Source organism: Hyperolius riggenbachi, chromosome 4 (genome assembly GCF_040937935.1).
Source record: "Hyperolius riggenbachi isolate aHypRig1 chromosome 4, aHypRig1.pri, whole genome shotgun sequence".
Taxonomy (NCBI): domain Eukaryota; kingdom Metazoa; phylum Chordata; class Amphibia; order Anura; family Hyperoliidae; genus Hyperolius; species Hyperolius riggenbachi.
Genome location: NC_090649.1, coordinates 457686421 through 457706241, shown reverse-complemented (window position 1 = coordinate 457706241; position 19821 = coordinate 457686421). Strand labels below are relative to the sequence as shown.

At 46.8% G+C, this 19821-nt stretch overlaps 1 protein-coding gene across 1 annotated transcript in view; it reads left to right on the top strand.

Annotated features, from left to right (window-relative positions):
• The window catches only part of LOC137504856 (calpain-13-like), a 143547-nt gene that overhangs the window by 97207 nt on the left and 26519 nt on the right, over nucleotides 1–19821 (top strand). Inside the window, exons 17-20 of the mRNA XM_068233448.1 lie at nucleotides 2359–2616; nucleotides 3732–3759; nucleotides 15825–15875; nucleotides 19462–19519. Coding sequence (XP_068089549.1) covers nucleotides 2359–2616; nucleotides 3732–3759; nucleotides 15825–15875; nucleotides 19462–19519 — 395 coding nt within the window. The remainder of the gene's footprint in view (nucleotides 1–2358; nucleotides 2617–3731; nucleotides 3760–15824; nucleotides 15876–19461; nucleotides 19520–19821) is intronic.

The following is a 19821-nucleotide window of genomic DNA, read 5'->3' as shown; positions in this document are numbered from 1 at the left end:
GCTTGTCCGACCTCGAGAACCGACCTTACCGTTAGAGGCGGTTCCTCGCTCTGTTAGCGATCCTTCCTCCTGAGGGTCACTTTCAGATATCCCTTCCTACTGTCAGTCTGACTCCTCCCGTCTTGGAGAGCTCAGGTCTGCGGAAGGAATCTGTGCAGTACTCCTTACTGCATTGAGGCCTTGTCCTCTTAGTGCTACAGTTACACCAAACACTACACTCTATTCAGGTGATCAGAGGTTAGTTTGTATATCGGATTATCGGTGAGACTGCAGTTCACTTATAATCTGGTATATATCTGTATTTCCGGTGATACTGCAGATCACCGGTAATCAGATACTCTCTGCGCCCACCGATCGTTACACCCATGTTGATTGTTCCCGTAGTCCATTTGTCTGGGGCAGTGTAGGCCTAAGACCTTGGACTAGGAACATCTTCTCAGTATCTGCTTGTATCATTTGCTTCAAGCAGACACTGAGATGCTTCTGCCTGCATCACAAGAAACTCTATTTAAAGGTATATTCTGCGAACAAGCCTTTTACCTAAAACTCAGTCTCAATAACTGAGGCCTACTTAAATTATAACAGACACCAGAAAAAAAATGCCCTTGTAAAAAAAACAACAACAATTCCTTATCTGTCAGGAGTCTCTCCCCGACGATCCTCCTGTGCACTGCAGCACATCTCCCGCGCTGACAGGCAGAGTGCAGGGCTACGGCAAGATGGTGCCCGAAGCCCTGGACTGGAGACACAAATAGTCTCCAGTCCAGGGCTTTGGCAGCCATCTTGCCGTAGCCCTGCTCTGCTTGCCGGAGGAATATGCAGGCTGCTGGAGCGGGGCTGCGGGGAATAAACTGGTGCAGCGTCTATTAGACGCTGCGGCCAGTTGAGCACCTTGCTGGGGGGTCCAGAATCGGGCGGGCGGCCCCACGCGCACAGTGAGCGGGCCCCAGAGCGGCCCCGGGTTCCCCTGCGGCTGATGGGGTCGCATCCCTGGTAGGTACGCCAGTGACCTCAGTCTGAAATCTCCAATGAGCTGTAGTAGACCCTAGCACCTCAGTCTGAAATTTTCAATGAACTATAGTAGAGCCTCAGCCTAGAAGCTCTGACTGAAATCTCTAATGAGCTGTAGTAGAGCCTAGCACCTAAGTCTGAAATATCCAATGAGCTATAGTAGAAACTCAGCCTAGAAGCTCAGGCTAAAATCTCCAATGAGCCATAGCAGAGCCTAGCACCTCAGTCTGAAACCTCCAATGAGCCGTAGTAGAGCCTAGTACCTCAGTCTGAAATCTCCAGTGAGCAATAGTAGAGCTTAGCACCTCAGTCTGAAATCTCCAGTGAGCAATAGTAGAGCCTAGCACCTCACTCTGAAATCTCAAATGAGCTGTAGAAGAGCTTAGCACCTCAGTGTGAACTCTACAATGAGCCAGAGTAGAGCCAAGCACCTCAGTCTGAAATCTCCCATGAGTCATAGCAGAGTCTAGCACCCCAGTCTGAAATCTCCAATAAGCTGTAGTAAAGCCTAGCACCTCAGTCTGAAATCTCCAATAAGCTGTAGTAGATCCTCAGCCTAGAAGCTGAGTCTGAAATCTCTAATGAGCTGTACTAGAGCTTAGCACCTCAGTCTGAAATCTCCAATGGGCCATAGCAGAGCCTAGCACCTCAGTCTGAAATCTCCAATCAGCCATAGCAGTCAGCAGAGCCTAGCAACTCAGTCTGAAATCTCCAATGTACTGTAATAGAGCTTAGTACCTCAGTGTGAACTCTCCAATAAGCCATAGAAGAGCAATGCACCTCAGTCTGAAATCTCCAATGAGCCATTGTAGCAGAGCTTAGCACCTCAGTCTGAAATCTCCAATTAGCCGTAGTAGAGTCTAGCATCTCAGTCTGAAATCTCCAGTGAGCTGTAGTAGAGCCTAGCACCTCAGTCTGAAATCTCCAGTGAGCTGTAGTAGAGCCTAGCACCTCAGTCTGAAACCTCCAGTGAGCTGTAGTAGAGCCTAGCACCTCAGTCTGAAATCTCTAATGAGCCATAGTAGAGCCTCAGCCTAGAAGCTCAGTCTGAAATCTCCAATGAGTGTAGTAGAGCCTAGCAACTTAATCTAAAATATCCAATGAGTCGTAGTAGAGCCTAGTACCTCAATCTGAAACCTCCAATAAGTCGTGGTAGAGCCTAGCACCTCAGTCTAAAATCTCCAATGAGCCGTAGTAGAGCCTAGTACCTCAGTCTAAGATCTCCAATGAGCTGTAGTAGAGCCTAGCACCTCACTCTGAAATCTCCAATGAGCCGTAGTAGAGCCTAGCATCTCAGTCTAAGATCTCCAATGAGCTGTAGTAGAGCTTGACAAGTTCCTTCTCTAGTGTCTCGCTATTAGTGTTGTTGATAATGTACATATTTTTTCCATTTATTATTCAGTTCCAGAGCAGCAATAAGAAGCTCCCGGCTTCGTTTTTTACCTCGGAGAAGCTGGCTGATTTACAGGCCTTCCGAATGCGAGATCTGACTTCAGAATTCAACCTGTCCGCAGGGACGTACATTATCATTCCATACATAAGAGAGACAGAGAAGGAGGCCTCACTCCTGCTGCAGATATTCCTGAAGAGCAGAGACTCCGTCCGGTAAATAGATAAGTATTTGTGGGGCAGGAGAGGGAATTAGTTTGGATTAGTTTTACTCTATTGATCCCCTACAGTTTTTTTTTTAAACCTTATTTAAAGAGAACCTGAGGCGGGTATTTGAAATCTTAAGAGATCACAGAGGCAAATCCTGTTCATAATGACATGCCTCCGTTTCTCGCTATTGCCACCTCTAGTCCCCCCCCCCCCCCCACCCGGTTCTCCTGTGCCCCCCTGTAAAAATCGCCCGGCTAGCAACAGTCTCCTAGAGGTGGCAATAGCGAGACCCAGAGGCATGTCATTATGCACAGGACACGCCTCTGTGGTCTCTAAAGATTTCAAATACCCGCCTCGTGTTCCCTTTAAAGAGACAGATATAGTCGAATGCAATACATTATTCAGGATCCCCACTTTTACATTGATTATCCTGGTTTCGGCATCAAACACACTTCCTATATCTATATATTGCTGTATATTGGTATGTAACACTGGTCTCACAGTGATGTTTAGCCTAGGCTATTTTGTAATGTAGCCTTCTCCTCCCAGTGCATTCTGGGAGACCAGATGCAGTTTGTAATCACGTTGTAACACACAACAAACAAACATTCCTCAGTAATGCACCTACCATCAGTAAAGGTGACGCCACCTGTGATAAATTGTAAATGTAAATTTAAGAATGTAAGTATGTAAAAAAAATGTAAATGGGAAAGATTTCCCCCTCCCTCTGTAATCGCCCAGGTGGAACGCTGTAAAAACAGCGCAGGAAATTTGGGCGCAGCTGGCGCCACCATAGAAGACCCAGACTGGGCCTGACTGAGCCAGTTACCGGGGCACATTATTTACATTGACCCGAGGAAGCAGAAAAACCCCATGAAATGTGTTGTACCCATTCTGTGCAATAAAATAGAACATTTCCACCATATGTTGACAAAAGAGGTAAGCTAGCAATACCTCTCTTTTTAAACTTTTTTTTTAGCTTATTTTATATTTTTAGGTTCCTCCACCCATTAATTTCCCCTTTAAATATATTAATGAGATGCTACTGTTACTACTTCCTGCAAATGTCTGTATTTTTTTGTTTTAATATTCTTTTTCTCTTGTTAATTTTCACATTTCAGTGAGCTGGGCCTGGCAGAGAACTCAAAGGTAACAGAGCTAATTATTATGTCATTATTGTACCCCACTGGTATCTACTAATTACATTTTGTGTGAAATTCTGCAAAAAAGATAAATATTTCACTGTCTGCAGCATGAAGTGAGGCGACAGACGGGAGGAAGGAGACGGGAGGAAATGCCTGGAGATGGAGCTCTGACAAGCACTAAGCTAACTAGAGTTCGTGACTAGAGTTGGGCCGAACCTCCGATTTTCGGTTCGGTTAAAAAATTAATTATGCTGGCCACAAAAGTGATGGAAAAGATGTTTCAAGGGGTCTAACACCTGGAGGGGGGGATGGCGGAGTGGGATACATGCCAAAAGTCCCCGGGAAAAATCTGGATTTGACGCAAAGCAGCGTTTTAAGGGCAGAAATCACATTGAATGTTAAATGACAGGCCTAAAGTGCTTTCAAACATCTTGCATGTGTATACATCAATCAGGTAGTGTAATTAAGGTACTGCTTCACACTGACGCACCAAACTCATCGTGTAACGCACCGCAAACAGCTGTTTGTGTAGTGACGGCCGTGCTGGACTGGTGCGCACCATGGCGAGAGTGCAGGTTTTGGTGGCTTTACAGCCCATATGGTCAGTCACCTGGCTGATGTAGCTGAATGACAGAACAGTGACTGTCCAGCTGATCAAATTTGGTCTGACCACAATGAGGCAACGACCTTATTATCGTGGGTGTGCCCCCCGAGACACTCATCTAGGCGCCGGTCATTGCTCCATTGTGATACGCAAGCCCCTTCACCACGGCAAGGTAATGATCACGAAGGGGAATGGGCGCATGTTCATGCCTTTTTTTTTGTTGTTGCAGCTGCCCGCAGTGCAGCCAGAAAAATTAGGCAGTCATGTACACGCACCCGAAAAATTATTACAGCGGCCGCTGCTAGCAGCGGCCTAAAAAATTCAGCAATCCGCCTGGAGTCCCGGACCCTGTTGGTGGTGGCGGAGAAGGTAGTGAAGCGGCCTGCAGGCAGACATGCTGTGTGGAGGGACTGGGAGCGACTTAGTCTTCTTGGGGCAGGCCAGGCAGCCAGTCACACGGCGTGCAGGCAGAGATGCTGTATGTGCGGGGACTGACTTAGTCTTGGGGCGGGCAGCAGCCCTCCGGGATCCATGCCTCATTCATTTTTATAAAGGTGAGGTACTTAACACTTTTGTGACTTAGGCGACTTCTCTTCTCTGTGACAATGCCTCCAGCTGCGCTGAAGGTCCTTTCTGAGAGGACGCTTGCGGCAGGGCAGGAGAGAAGTTGGATGGCAAATTGGGACAGCTCTGGCCACAGGTCAAGCCTGCGCACCCAGTAGTTCAAGGGTTCCTCATCGCTGTTCACAGCAGTGTCTACATCCACACTTAAGGCCAGGTAGTCGGCTACCTGCCGTTCCAGGCGTTGGTGGAGGGTGGATCCGGAAGGGCTACGGCGAGGCGTTGGACTAAAGAACGTCCGCATGTCCGACATCACCATGAGATCGCTGGAGCGTCCTGTCTTTGACTGCGTGGACACGGGAGGAGGATTAGTGGCAGTGGTACCTTGCTGGCGTTGTGCCGTCACATCACCCTTAAAGGCATTGTAAAGCATAGTTGACAGCTGGTTCTGCATGTGCTGCATCCTTTCCACCTTCCGGTGAGTTGGTAACAGGTCCGCCACTTTGTGCCTGTACCGAGGGTCTAGTAGTGTGGCCACCCAGTACAGCTCATTCCCCTTGAGGTTTTTTATACGGGGGTCCCTCAACAGGCAGGACAGCATAAAAGACGACATCTGCACAAAGTCGGATCCAGTACCCTCCATCTCCTCTTGCTCTTCCTCAGTGACGTCAGGTAAGTCAACCTCCTCCCCCCAGCCGCGAACAATACCACGGGAAGGTTGCGCAGCACAAGCCCCCTGCGACGCCTGCTGCGGTTGTTCTCCTGCCGCTGTCCCCTCCTCCTCCTCCTCCTCCCCCAAAGAAACACCTTGCTCATCATCCTCTGAGTCTGACTCATCTTCTGCACATGACCTCTCTTCTTCCTCCTCCTCCCCCCTCTGTGCTGCCGCAGGTGTTGAGGAAACAGCTGGGTCTGATGAAAATTGGTCCCATGCCTGTTCCTGCCGTAACGGTTCCTGGTCACGCTCATTCGCAGCTTCATCCGCCACTCTACGCACAGCACGCTCCAAGAAGTACGCGTAGGGAATTAAGTCGCTGATGGTGCCCTCACTGCGGCTCACCAGGTTGGTCACCTCCTCAAACGGCCGCATGAGCCTGCATGCATTTTTCATCATTGTCCAGTTGTCGGGCCAGAACATCCCCATCTTCCCAGACTGTTTCGTTCTACTCCAGTTGTAGAGGTACTGGGTGACGGCTTTCTTCTGTTCTAGCAGGCGGGAGAACATGAGGAGGGTCGAGTTCCAGCGAGTGGGGCTATCGCAAATGAGGCGTCTCACCGGCATGTTGTTTTTACGCTGAATTTCTGCAAATCGTGCCATGGCTGTGTAAGAGCGCCTCAAATGCCCACAGAACTTCCTGGCCTGCTTCAGGACATCCGCTAAGCCAGGGTACTTTGCCACAAATCTTTGAACCACCAGATTCATGACATGTGCCATGCAGGGTATGTGTGTCAGCTTCCCCATATGCAAAGCGGCAAGCAGATTGCTGCCGTTGTCGCACACCACGTTGCCTATCTCCAGGTGGTGCGGGGTCAGCCACTCATCCACCTGTTTCTTAAGAGCAGCCAGGAGAGCTGCTCCAGTGTGACTCTCCGCTTTGAGACAAGCCATGTCTAAGATGGCGTGACACCGTCGTACCTGGCATGCAGCATAGGCCCTGCGGAGCTGGGGCTGTGTAGCTGGAGAGGAGAACTGCCACTCAGCCAAGGAGGAGGAGGAGGACAGCGAAGAGCATGTAGCAGGAGGAGAGGAGGTGGCAGGAGGCCTGCCTGCAAGCCGTGGAGGTGTCACAATTTGGTCCGCCGCTTTCTGCTTGCCATCGTTCACCACCAGGTTCACCCAATGGGCTGTGTAGGTAATGTAGCGGCCCTGCCCGTGCTTGGCAGACCAGGCATCCGTGGTCAGGTGTACCCTTGACCCAACGCTCTTCGCAAGAGATGACACCACTTGCCTCTCAACTTCACGGTGCAGTTGGGGTATGGCCTTTCTGGAAAAATAAGTGCGGCCTGGCATCTTCCACTGCGGTGTTCCGATGGCCACAAATTTACGGAAGGCCTCAGAGTCCACCAGCCGGTATGGTAACAGCTGGCGAGCTAACAGTTCCGCCACGCCAGCTGTCAGACGCCGGGCAAGGGGGTGACTGGCCAAAAGTGGCTTCTTCCGCTCAAACATTTCCTTCACGGACACCTGACTGCTGCTGTGGGCAGAGGAGCAGGAACCGCTCAAGGGCAGAGGCGGAGTGGAGGAGGGTGCCTGTGAAGGTGCAAGGGAGAGAGCGGCATAAGCAGATGATGCACCTGAAGGAGGAAGAGGAGAAGGAGGGTGACTTTGCTTTTGTGTGCTGCTGCTGCTTTTGCTCAGGTGGCCATCCCATTGCTGTTTGTGCCTTTTCTGCAGGTGCCTTCGTAAGGCACTTGTCCCTACGTGAGTGTTGGCCTTTCCACGGCTCAATTTTTGTTGGCAGAGCGAACAGATGGCTTTGGTCCGATCTGAGGCACACACATTAAAAAATTTCCACACCGCTGAGCCACCCTGGGATGTAGGGATGCTCATTCGGATTCCACGGAAATGTAATTTCCGAAATTCCGATCGGAAATTGCATTTCCGCATCGGAATGCGGAAATCGGTAATGCAAGTGTGTTAGGCGGATTTCCGCCGGAAATCGCGGAAATTTCCGCCGGAAATCGCGGAAATTCCACCCGACTTTAACATCGATTTTCTCAAAAACTATAAGGTCTTTTTGAAAACTTTTTTTTGCATCTTGTTCAGGAGATTCTGCTTAATAAACCCTGAAAATTTGGTGTTTCTAGGACTTACGGGGGATTTGCTATTAACTGCTAAAGTCGGCGGATTTTTACTGTAATGTAAAATGCAGAAAATCCGCATCTGCCTATTTTCTGCATTTACATTACAGTAAAAATCCGCCGACTTTAGCGGTTAATAGCAAAGCCCCCGTAAGTCCTAGAAACACCAAATTTTCAGGGTTTATTAAGCAGGATCTCCTGAACAAGATGCAAAAAAAAGTTTTCAAAAAGACCTTATAGTTTTTGAGAAAATCGATGTTAAAGTCGGGCGGAATTTCCGCGATTTCCGGCGGAAATTCCGCATTGGAATGCGGAAATTGGTAGCGGAAAGCGGAATCGGTATTTGGCAATGTCGGAATGCGGATTTACCGCGGAATCGGAAATTGGCATTTCCGACCATCCCTACTGGGATGTGGGCACCTCAGCAGCTGATGCTGAAGGGCAAGTTGGCTGGCTGTACATAGGTGGCGAATCTGGCGATACATGGTGCCGGACTCTGCCACCAGCTGTTTCTGACGAAGAGCTGCCCCAGCTTCTTTCAGCAACTTCTATCCTCCTACTACTCTCTGACTCCCCCTCTGAACTGTCCCCCTCTTCATCTCCTCTATTGGGAACATACAGAGGATCCCTATCATCGTCATCATCGTAATCATCCTGCCCAGCTTCGCTTGCCTCAGAAAAATCCAAATGTGTAGGTCCTTCATCCTCCTTACACGTTACATCCATAGTGTTGTCGCGTAACGCAGACATATGAGCTGGTGAAAATTCATCTGGCTGTAACAATGGCTGTGCATCAGTGATTTCACCACCACTAAATAATTCTTGCGAAGTGTCAAATGCAGCGGAAGTGGTGCTAGTAGTAGCGCTGGTGGCTGAGCAAGATGAGGTGTTCTGTGTCGCTAAATACTCAACCACGTCCTGACAATCTTGGGAGGTGATGGGACGTGCCTTCTTCCGAGCACTGTACTGTGGGCCAGGTCCACACGAAATTACATTTACACGACCTCGCGCAGACCTGCCGGGTGGCCTTCCTCTGCCTCTGCCACTACCTCTTCCTCTTCCTCTACCTGTTTTGTCCATATCGGGTATGCACGGAGTGGTATATCACACTGCGTGCACTCACGTAGGTAGGTGGGTTCACTTAACTGCACAGGTATGCGCACTGATGCGGTGGGTTCACTGAACAGTACAGGTATACAGTGGCGGGTTCACTGAACACAACAGGTATGCAGTGGCGTGTTCACTAAACAGGTATACAGTGGCAGGTCCACTGAACAGAACAGGTATACAGTGGCAGGTCCACTGAACAGAACAGGTATACAGTGGCGGGTCCACTGAACAGAACAGGTATACAGTGGCGGGTTCACAGAACAGGTATGCAGTGGCAGGTTCACTGAACACAACAGGTATGCAGTGGCGTGTTCACTAAACAGGTATACAGTGGCAGGTCCACTGAACAGAACAGGTATACAGTGGCGGGTTCACAGAACAGGTATACAGTGGCGGGTCCACTGAACAGAACAGGTATACAGTGGCGGGTTCACAGAACAGGTATACAGTGGCGGGTCCACTGAACAGAACAGGTATACAGTGGCGGGTTCACAGAACAGGTATACAGTGGCGGGTCCACTGAACAGAACAGGTATACAGTGGCGGGTTCACAGAACAGGTATACAGTGGCAGGATCACTGAACAGGTATGCAGTGGCAGGATCACAGTACAGGTATGCAGTGGGCTGAGGGCTCACTGAACAGAACAGGTATGCTGTGGCAGGATCACTGAACAGCTATGCAGTGGCAGGATCACAGTACAGGTATGCAGTGGGCTGAGGGCTCACTGAACAGAACAGGTATGCTGTGGCAGGATCACTGAACAGGTATGCAGTGGCAGTATCACAGTACAGGTATGCAGTGGGCTGAGGGCTCACTGAACAGAACAGGTATGCTGTGGCAGGATCACTGAACAGGTATGCAGTGGCAGGATCACAGTACAGGTATGCAGTGGGCTGAGGGCTCACTGAACAGAACAGGTATGCTGTGGCAGGATCACTGAACAGGTATGCAGTGGCAGTATCACAGTACAGGTATGCAGTGGGCTGAGGGCTCACTGAACAGAACAGGTATGCTGTGGCAGGATCACTGAACAGGTATGCAGTGGCAGGATCACAGTACAGGTATGCAGTGGGCTGAGGGCTCACTGAACAGAACAGGTATGCTGTGGCAGGATCACTGAACAGCTATGCAGTGGCAGGATCACAGTACAGGTATGCAGTGGGCTGAGGGCTCACTGAACAGAACAGGTATGCTGTGGCAGGATCACTGAACAGGTATGCAGTGGCAGGATCACAGTACAGGTATGCAGTGGGCTGGGGGCTCACTGAACAGAACAGGTATGCTGTGGCAGGATCACTGAACAGCTATGCAGTGGCAGGATCACAGTACAGGTATGCAGTGGGCTGAGGGCTCACTGAACAGAACAGGTATGCTGTGGCAGGATCACTGAACAGGTATGCAGTGGCAGGATCACAGTACAGGTATGCAGTGGGCTGAGGGCTCACTGAACAGAACAGGTATGCTGTGGCAGGATCACTGAACAGCTATGCAGTGGCAGGATCACAGTACAGGTATGCAGTGGGCTGAGGGCTCACTGAACAGAACAGGTATGCTGTGGCAGGATCACTGAACAGGTATGCAGTGGCAGTATCACAGTACAGGTATGCAGTGGGCTGAGGGCTCACTGAACAGAACAGGTATGCTGTGGCAGGATCACTGAACAGGTATGCAGTGGCAGGATCACAGTACAGGTATGCAGTGGGCTGAGGGCTCACTGAACAGAACAGGTATGCTGTGGCAGGATCACTGAACAGCTATGCAGTGGCAGGATCACAGTACAGGTATGCAGTGGGCTGAGGGCTCACTGAACAGAACAGGTATGCTGTGGCAGGATCACTGAACAGGTATGCAGTGGCAGGATCACAGTACAGGTATGCAGTGGGCTGAGGGCTCACTGAACAGAACAGGTATGCTGTGGCAGGATCACTGAACAGGTATGCAGTGGCAGGATCACAGTACAGGTATGCAGTGGGCTGGGGGCTCACTGAACAGAACAGGTATGCTGTGGCAGGATCACTGAACAGCTATGCAGTGGCAGGATCACAGTACAGGTATGCAGTGGGCTGAGGGCTCACTGAACAGAACAGGTATGCTGTGGCAGGATCACTGAACAGGTATGCAGTGGCAGGATCACAGTACAGGTATGCAGTGGGCTGAGGGCTCACTGAACAGAACAGGTATGCTGTGGCAGGATCACTGAACAGCTATGCAGTGGCAGGATCACAGTACAGGTATGCAGTGGGCTGAGGGCTCACTGAACAGAACAGGTATGCTGTGGCAGGATCACTGAACAGCTATGCAGTGGCAGGATCACAGTACAGGTATGCAGTGGGCTGAGGGCTCACTGAACAGAACAGGTATGCAGCCAGGAAGAAGTTAAGCCTAACTAATCTTTCCCTGAGAGACAGTCTGCAGCAGCTCGCCCTACTCTGACTAATGCAGGCACACGAGTGGCCGTAATGGCCGCCGCTGCCTGCCTTATATAAGGGGGGGTGGGGCTCCAGGGGCTAGTGTAGCCTAATTGGCTACACTGGGCCTGCTGACTGTGATGTAGAGGGTCAAAGTTGACCCTCAGGTGCATTATGGGGCGAACCGAACTTCTTCCGCAAAAGGTTCGCGTGCGGTACCCGCACGCGAACCACCTAAGTTCGCGCGAACCCCGTTCGCCGGCGAACCGTTCGGCCCAACTCTATTCGTGACGGGGATATTGCAGGCAGCCGAAACAGGCTGAGGTTTTACTTGAAATCAGTTCCACAACAAAACTGCAATTTGGAAGTTTAATATTTTTATATTTAGTCAGAGGTTTTTTTGTTTTTCAAAAATGTAGCAAAACATTTGAAATGTAGTGATAATTGTAATCTAATTACGATTACACAAAATTTCACGTAATTATGTTTTGGACATTAAATTGATTTTGAATGATCCATTCGTAATTTCCCGTAATTTCCGTGTAATTTTGTGCCAAATTTAGCTGTTAATAGAAAAGCCCCCTTACATGCTATCGTCACAAAAATTGCTATGTATGTGAAAAAAAGACTTTGTCGTTTTTGAAAAATTCGATTTTACAAATGGTTTTTACACTAGGAAAAAAACAACAGTTTAAAAACCATTTTTCTTATTATTATTTTCAAAAACGACAAGGTCTTTTTTGAGAAATTATTTGAGAAAATCCCGTACTGCGCATGCACAGGACGCTCCCTGTGACGGGACCGTGAGCAGGTCGCGTGCAACCAGGGCCGTGCAGGTGCAGTGGCCAGCGTCTGGCTCTGTCGCCTAAATTGAAACTTAGTCACTGCATGGGACCGGAGGATCGTTTCGTAATGGCGTGGGCACGGCGCCGCTGCAGGGGGCTGGTAGAAACACAAGGTAAGTGAAAGTCTTTTTTTTATGTTCACAATAGGTTCCCTTTAACATACCTAGCAATTTGGTGATGGTAATTATTATTATTATTATTATTTTTTATTTATATAGCGCCAGCATCTTCCGTAGCGCTGTACATAATACAAACAAATAATGGGGAACAAATATATATAAGAAATACAAGAAATACAAGACACTGTACAGTCATGACATTGAATAGAATAAATATAGATACATACATAGTTGATATGTAGTTGGTACATGTACATATGTTAAAATAACATCAGTATGAGAAAACACTAGGAGGAGGTCCCTGCCCTTGCGGGCTTACAATCAAGAGGGTAGTGGGGAGGAAACAAAAGGGAAGGAAACACAACGATTAGTGGGTGAGCCAGTGTGCCTTCAGTGCTGCCTATAGCAAATTATAGGCTTGTCTGAACAAGTGTGTTTTCAGATGGTAATGATAGCTTTATAGCTTTGCTATTAAAGTGAACCAGAGATGAAGCACCCTCATGTATTTTACCATATAGGTCAGTGGGAACATTAAAGAAAACACCTACCATGCTTTCTGTTTCATTCTGCACTGCACAGCTTGTTTCGTTTCTTATCAGCCCTGATAAAATCCCTGACTGAGCATTTAGTCTGGCTTTGCTATAATGACTCAGCTATAATGATTTCTGAGCAGAGCCAGCAGTGGGCAGGCTTGGACTTGAAACGACATGAGAGAATACAGACTGAGCTATAAATATTCCTGAACAAAGCCAGACTGAATGCTCAGTCGGGGATTTTATCAGGGCTAATTAGAAGCAAGCTGTGCAGTGCAGAATGAAACAGAAAGCAAGGTAGGTGTTTTCTCTAATTTTCCCACTGATATATATGGTAAAATACATGAGGGTGCTTCGTCTCTGGTTCCCTTTAACTGCTTAAAGAGACCCTGAACTGAAAATACAAAGTCAAAATAACCATATACAGGTCATACTTACTTCCCATGTAGTCTACTCCTCAATCTCTTTCTCCTCTCCTCCATCCCATTTGTCCACTGTGATCAATGGATTTCTCCGTCCTCCATTTTAAAAATGGCCACTACCTCTTAACAGCTTCCTTGTCAGCACACTATTTAACAGTAATATCGCCCACTTGAGCAATAGGGAAACATGGACATTACCTTGCCAATCAGTTGTAACTGACAGCAGCTGATATATAACTGACAGCAACTGGTATATTTCAGTTCTGACAAAATATTGTCAGAACTGGAAGGGATCACTGTAAGAAGAAAATGGTGAGCTTCTGAGAGGAACTGACGGTGAGGTTAGTATGTAATATTCATTTGCAGCTACGTCATGTGTTTATTTTAAATAATTTTACTCACTTCAGCTTCCCGTTAAGTTGGCACGAAATTATGCAAAATTGCGAAATTACGATTCCGGATTATGTTTACATGCAAAATTAATTACGATTTTCCCCGAAATTGTGAATTACGGTTTTGCATCAGAATTGCAAATTACAATGCAAAATTACCATTATGCAAAATTTGTGTCCATCACTATTGAAATTAATTATGCAAAATAAAAAAGAAAAAAAAAATTTGTTCAAACATCAGGTTTTTTTTTTTGCAACATAGCATGAGCAATGCAAAGCGGGAATGCTATCCACTACTCCATTGTGCATTCAAAACAACATTTCATTAAACGCAGAAATAAAACTGCACCTGAACTGAGGCATATTTGCATGTGGCACTGCAGCAGTGTTGAAGCAGATGTAACAAATAAAGCTACAAAATCTGTATCTAAAAAAAAAATTAAAAAAATTAAAATACCATGGTGTAAGTCCAGGCCATCCCTGACCTATTTGGTGTCCCAAACATCCCCCCTGCCATTCTCACATATACAGGCTACAGAGAGGAGGATGAGGAGAACAAGTAGGGTAGCATCAGCCAAGGATTATACTATAGAGGACACAGGAAAGCTGCAAGACAACACAGGGGTGCTGGGAAACCATGAATATACTGTGCTGTGCACTGTTAACTGCCTGAAACAGAATGTTATCAATACAGAGGGTGTAGTACTACACCCTGTACACTAGAGGTCACGTGCCTTTCAAGGCCTTTGCCTGGAAGGCCAGTGCCCAGAAATGGTCTTGCTGGAGGATGTCATATGGTGACAGTATCAAAACCTCTTCAGCGCTACAAGGCATTAACCTCCCTGGCGTTAACCTAGCTTTGCCCCGAATGATTATAGCTGAGTCACCCTTCTGTGATGTCTTTTCAAGCCCAAACCCGCCCCCTCCTGGCTCTGATTTCCTGCTACAAGGATACATAGCAGGAAATCAAAACCACAAGGGGGCAGGCTTGGGCTTGAAAATACATCACAGAAGACTGACTCAGCTATAACCATCCCAGGCAAAGCTAGACTGAATGTTCATTCGGAGATTCTTATCAGAGCTGATAACAGGATGTCTAAGCAGTGAATAATGAAACAAAGAGCAGAGTAGGTGTTTACTGTCATGCTCCCATTGATATATATGGGAAAATACATAAGGGTGCTTCATCTCTGGTTCTCTTTAAGCCTGATACACACATCCAATTTTGAGTGGTCAGTGTTTGGCCAATTATACCACCAATTTTATCACCTCCATGCAATATGGTGGCCAACAGATTTTTAATACTATGAGTAGATAGTGTAGGTATGCTCTCTTACTATATGGAAGTGGCGAAACTGGCCAATCATTGTCCATTCAAAATTGTATTGGGCCAATCGAATCCTGATGAGGTAAAATTTGATTGGTCCAAAGCTGCATCTTTCCATTATTTGCATTTCATTGACCGGCACGGCAGACAGGCACAGAAAACATGATCGATGAAATGCAACTAATTACTTGTATTTAATTTTCATGCAACTTATGGTGTGTGTACATACTTGAAAGATAAATGAAAGATATCAGACCAATTTTACCCCCTTCCATGTAGTATGAGAGCCATACCTACACAGTCTATTCTATTGAGCTGCACTCCCCATCAGAAAGAAATCTTTGCAAGATGCTGCACAAAAAGATGCTGTAGACATTCAAAAGATCAGTATCTGCAAAAGATCTGTTCCTGCAAAAGATCCGTTCCTGCAAAATGCATTCATAGTCTATGAGATCTGCAGATCCTCATACACACCTTGTTTAACAGACATTCATCTGCAGATCAGATCCACCAGGGTGGATTTTCAGATCTGCAGCAGATGATTGTCTGATCTGCAGATGAATGTCTGTTAAACAAGGTGTGTATGATGATCTGCAGATCTCATAGACTATGAATGCATTTTGCAGTAACGGATATTTTGCAGGAACAGATCATTTGCAGATACTGATCTTTTGAATGTCTACAGCATCTTTGTGTGCAGCATCTTGCAAAGATTTCTGTCTGATGTGGAGTTCAGCTCCATAGAAAAGACTGTGTAGAGTATGGCTCTCATACTACATGGAAGGGGGTAAAATTGGTCTGTGATCTTTCATTTCCAAAGACTATAGTCTGATGTGCGTATGCACCTTTAAAATTGGACAAATTGGATCAGAATTGACACGTAGCTTGAAAAATATTCACATGTCATACATAAGTCATCTAACCAGCACTGTTTTGATTTTCAGCCAAGTGAAGAACAAACGAATGACCATGTTTTCAAGCGCTATGCCACTAAGGTAATGCTCTGTGACTGTCGTTATATAAATATATCCATTACTGTTGATTGACTAGCCCTGAAAATCGCTACTTTGGACTGCCTAGACAGCGCAGTTGGTCCGTGAGATGCAAGTAATACCTCTTGCCTGCAGATTTCATGTAAGGGCTCTTTTCGGCCTCTTTTCCACGGAGTGTTGATAGGCAGTGAAATGCCTCTCAAACTCTCACAGCTGCTCACTGCTGCCTGGTAACTGATTGTTGCAGCCTGGCAACTGCTTGCTGCTGCCTGGTAACTGCTCACTGCTGCTTGGCAACTGCTTGCTGAGCACACAGTTCAACAGTCCGTGAAAAAGAGGCCTAATTGTTAGGAAGCTTAAAAGTAAGGGCCCTTTCACATGAGGCAGTGAAAAGCCTGTCAAACTCTCTCAACTGCTCACTGCTGCCTGGCAACTGCTTGCTGGGCACACAGTTCAACTGCCCATGTGAAAGGCCCCCTAGGCCTCTTTTCCACAGGCAGTTGAACAGTGTTCTCAGCGACAGCAAGGGAGCAGTGAGCAGTTACCAGGCAGCAACAGGCAGTTGTGAGCGTTTGAGAGACATTTTACTGTCTATCAAATGCCCATGGAAAAGAGGCCTAAAGGTAGCCACTAATGGTCCAATTTCTAGCGAAAAATCGTTTGAGCGATCAGAGATTCTGATCGGAAGTGAAATAATGTAATAAATCGTTCACTACAACAAACCAATCTTTACTTCCTATCTATCACAACTAATAAGAAAATCCAAATTTTGGTTAGACGAAAATTCATTCAGGCAACATTTTTTTCACTCGTTCATAATCGATTGTATCCACCAATGGATATTATTTACAACCAATCCGATCAGAATTTCTGATCGCTCGAACGATTTTTCGCTAGAAATTGGACGTTAGTGGCCACCTTAAAGAGAACCAGAGATGAAGCACCCTCATGTATTTTATTACATTTATCAGTGGGAACATGACAGTAAACACCTACCCTGCTTTTAGTTTCATTGTTATCTGCTTAATTAGTCTATTAGCAACTGTGATAAGAATCCACCGACTATTCAGTCGAGGTTTGACCTGGAATCATTATAGCTGAGTCACTCTTCTGTGGAGTCCTTTCAAGCCCAAGCCTTTCCCCTCCTGGCTTAGATCTTCTGCTTTGCATACTGAGAGCTGTTATGACTGGGAGGGGCTGCTGCTCCTGAGAGAGAAGCTCTGTGGCTGTAATATGATCCCTGTGTGCTCTGTGTGCACTAGATTCTCATAGGAATGAAACTGCAGTTATTATCAGTGACACTTCCTACAGGCAGATCATACCAAAATGAAAGCACATAGATGAAAGGCTGCATTTAGCCTAGATAGCAGCATAGTCTCATATAGCCTAGACAGCACATCCAGAACAACTCATATAACCCGGAAGGAGAAGGGATATGAGCCGGCAGCCATATTTGATTTTTCCTGGAGCAATAATGGATAAAAAACACTAAAAAAAGCACACCAGAGCGGCAAAATTATCAGGTAGAGCATTTATTCTTTACAAGCTATCAACTGATATGTTTATTTTGTGTGAAACGTTCATCTCTGGTTCCCTTTAAGGCCTGCATGCGCAGACCATCAGGAATCCTAGTGACATACTTCCTGGGGGCGGGCCTAAGGATACGGCTATATGAAGCTTAATTTCTGTGGTGCAGTGCGCAATGCAAACCTCAGGTTTGAAACCATCTTCAATATATCACAATGCAGGTCAGTTGTAATAACGCTGCCATGCAACAAAACTGATCAGTTATTGATCTGGATAAAAAAAAAGACAGAGGTTGGAGGATGGGGCAGACATAGGAACAGAGGTATGAAAACGTAAGAGCGAGAGAAAAACGAAGAGAGAAGACGAATATAAGTAGAGAAAGACAGCAAACTGCAGTAAAAAATACTATCTTAGTTTTGGACGGAGTAGTAACAGGAGAAAATATCTGTTCTATCTGTGTCCCCAGTTCATATTGCTGTTGGGGAGAATTTAAAAGGTCACTATGGTGAAAAACTGTAACATGTAAAACACACGCACACATATTTGTTCAAGAGCAAGGTTTGGAACCCCCCCCCCCCTAGTAATCACTTTAAAATCACTGCAGCTTTGTGTACAGCGATTCCTAAGGTGATCACGCGCGCGATTACTTAAAACTGTACATCGCTTCTGATTTGTCATTCGCTGGGGGGGGGGGGGGGGGGGGGGTTGTGTAAAACTTTATTATACTTATCTGGTGTCCTTCCATCTGCTCCTAAAGGAAGCTGGGCTATGGACAGAAGAAGGAAATCAGAGACCCGGTAAGCATAGTAAAGTTTATTAACCTCCTTAGCAGTGATCACGAGTCTAGCTTGGAGTGGAAAAACAAGCCAGGAGCGGTAACCCCCGAGCTGGACTCATGGTAGCTGCCGGGAGGTAAATGCAGAGCAATGCGCGCAGCAGGCGTTTTTACTCACCTCCTGGAGGATCCCGACATCGGCCGCCATTCTTGTTCCTCTCCACGGAGGCTCTGCCTCTCCCTGGAGAGATGTTATGATGACAGACGGTGATCTCATTACAGGGTTACAGTGCCACCCGGAGGACGGAGGGAGAACTGTAGAGCTGAATCCCAGGGAGGTGAGTTAGTGCTGGGCTGCTGTAGATCTCCCTAGCAGCATGATTTTTTCCCCAGGTTTAGGGTCTAAAAGCATGAAAAAAATTGCACTGCTTTCAGACCCTAAAATCCGGAAAGAATCATAACGTCAAGGGGGTTAAAAGGCTAATCCGTGGCTCCCCAAAGCGTTGCAAAATTGCTTTATAAGTGGTTTATACAGCGCTTATATACTTTGCATTGAGTAAAAACACGCTCAAAATGCTGCATGTCCTGCAATTGGGATTACTCCTAATCACAATCACACTAGTTGGTTCCCCCCACTCACTTTCACTGGCAAAGCCTTTTTGGGAATTGTTGTCGATCCCAAATCACTGCCCAAAACGCCGTAGTGGGTTCCTAGTCTAAAAGCACACCAAATGTTTTTCTTCCTGTGTAGCTGTCACCTAAGGTCATGCAAAACACACGATACAATAAGGTGATACAAATTTAAGACCATTCTGATCTACAAATTATTTGTTCAAGAAATCTGATCAAGTTTCCCCTTTTTCCCCTGAGGGCCCGTTTCCACTAGCAGGGAAACTGGGCCGAATCCACAGTTTCCCCGCAGGCAAATCGCACGGGGAAACTCTGCCATAGGGAAGAATAGCGCCGCCGGCCGAATCGCTTGTGCTAGCGATTCGGCCGGCATCTCCATCCGAAATGGTGCGGGAGGCTGCGAATCCCATAGCCGTGCATGGTGCGGCTGATGGGATTCGTCTGCGTCTCCGCAGACCCGGAAGTGCCGCCGCACGTCTTGCAGACACGTGCAGCACAAGTGGAAACGAAGATGGGTGGCTACGTACTGCGTATGCCAATACAGGAAATGGTTTGTCATTTTCTTTGTTTACAATAAGATTGCTTTTTTAAAATGTTAATTAAAATTATCTTTAGAAGAAAAAATACTCGGCACTCACATTTTGTGTTGTCACACAGGGCAATGTCATGCACTGCTGGGAACTACAGAGGTGGCTGAATGAAGAATTCACCAAAGGTGAGGCCGTCAGAGGGAGAGGAGCTGGGGCTATGTGATTTTCTTGCAAATGATCTTTTTATTTTGCTTATGACAATAATGCAATCACATTGTGAAAACAAAAAATATTAATAGAATTTTTATACTCCCCCCAACCCCTTCCACCCCCAAAATTAAGAATTGAGAATACATTGTGCATGCATGTGATTACCTTATTAAAATGCTATGGAAAACAAAAGTTTGCTTTCTTTAAAAATAAAGTATTTGCGATAATTCAGTTTGGAGTGAGCTCCGAGATGTCTCCCAGGGCATCACTGCTGAAT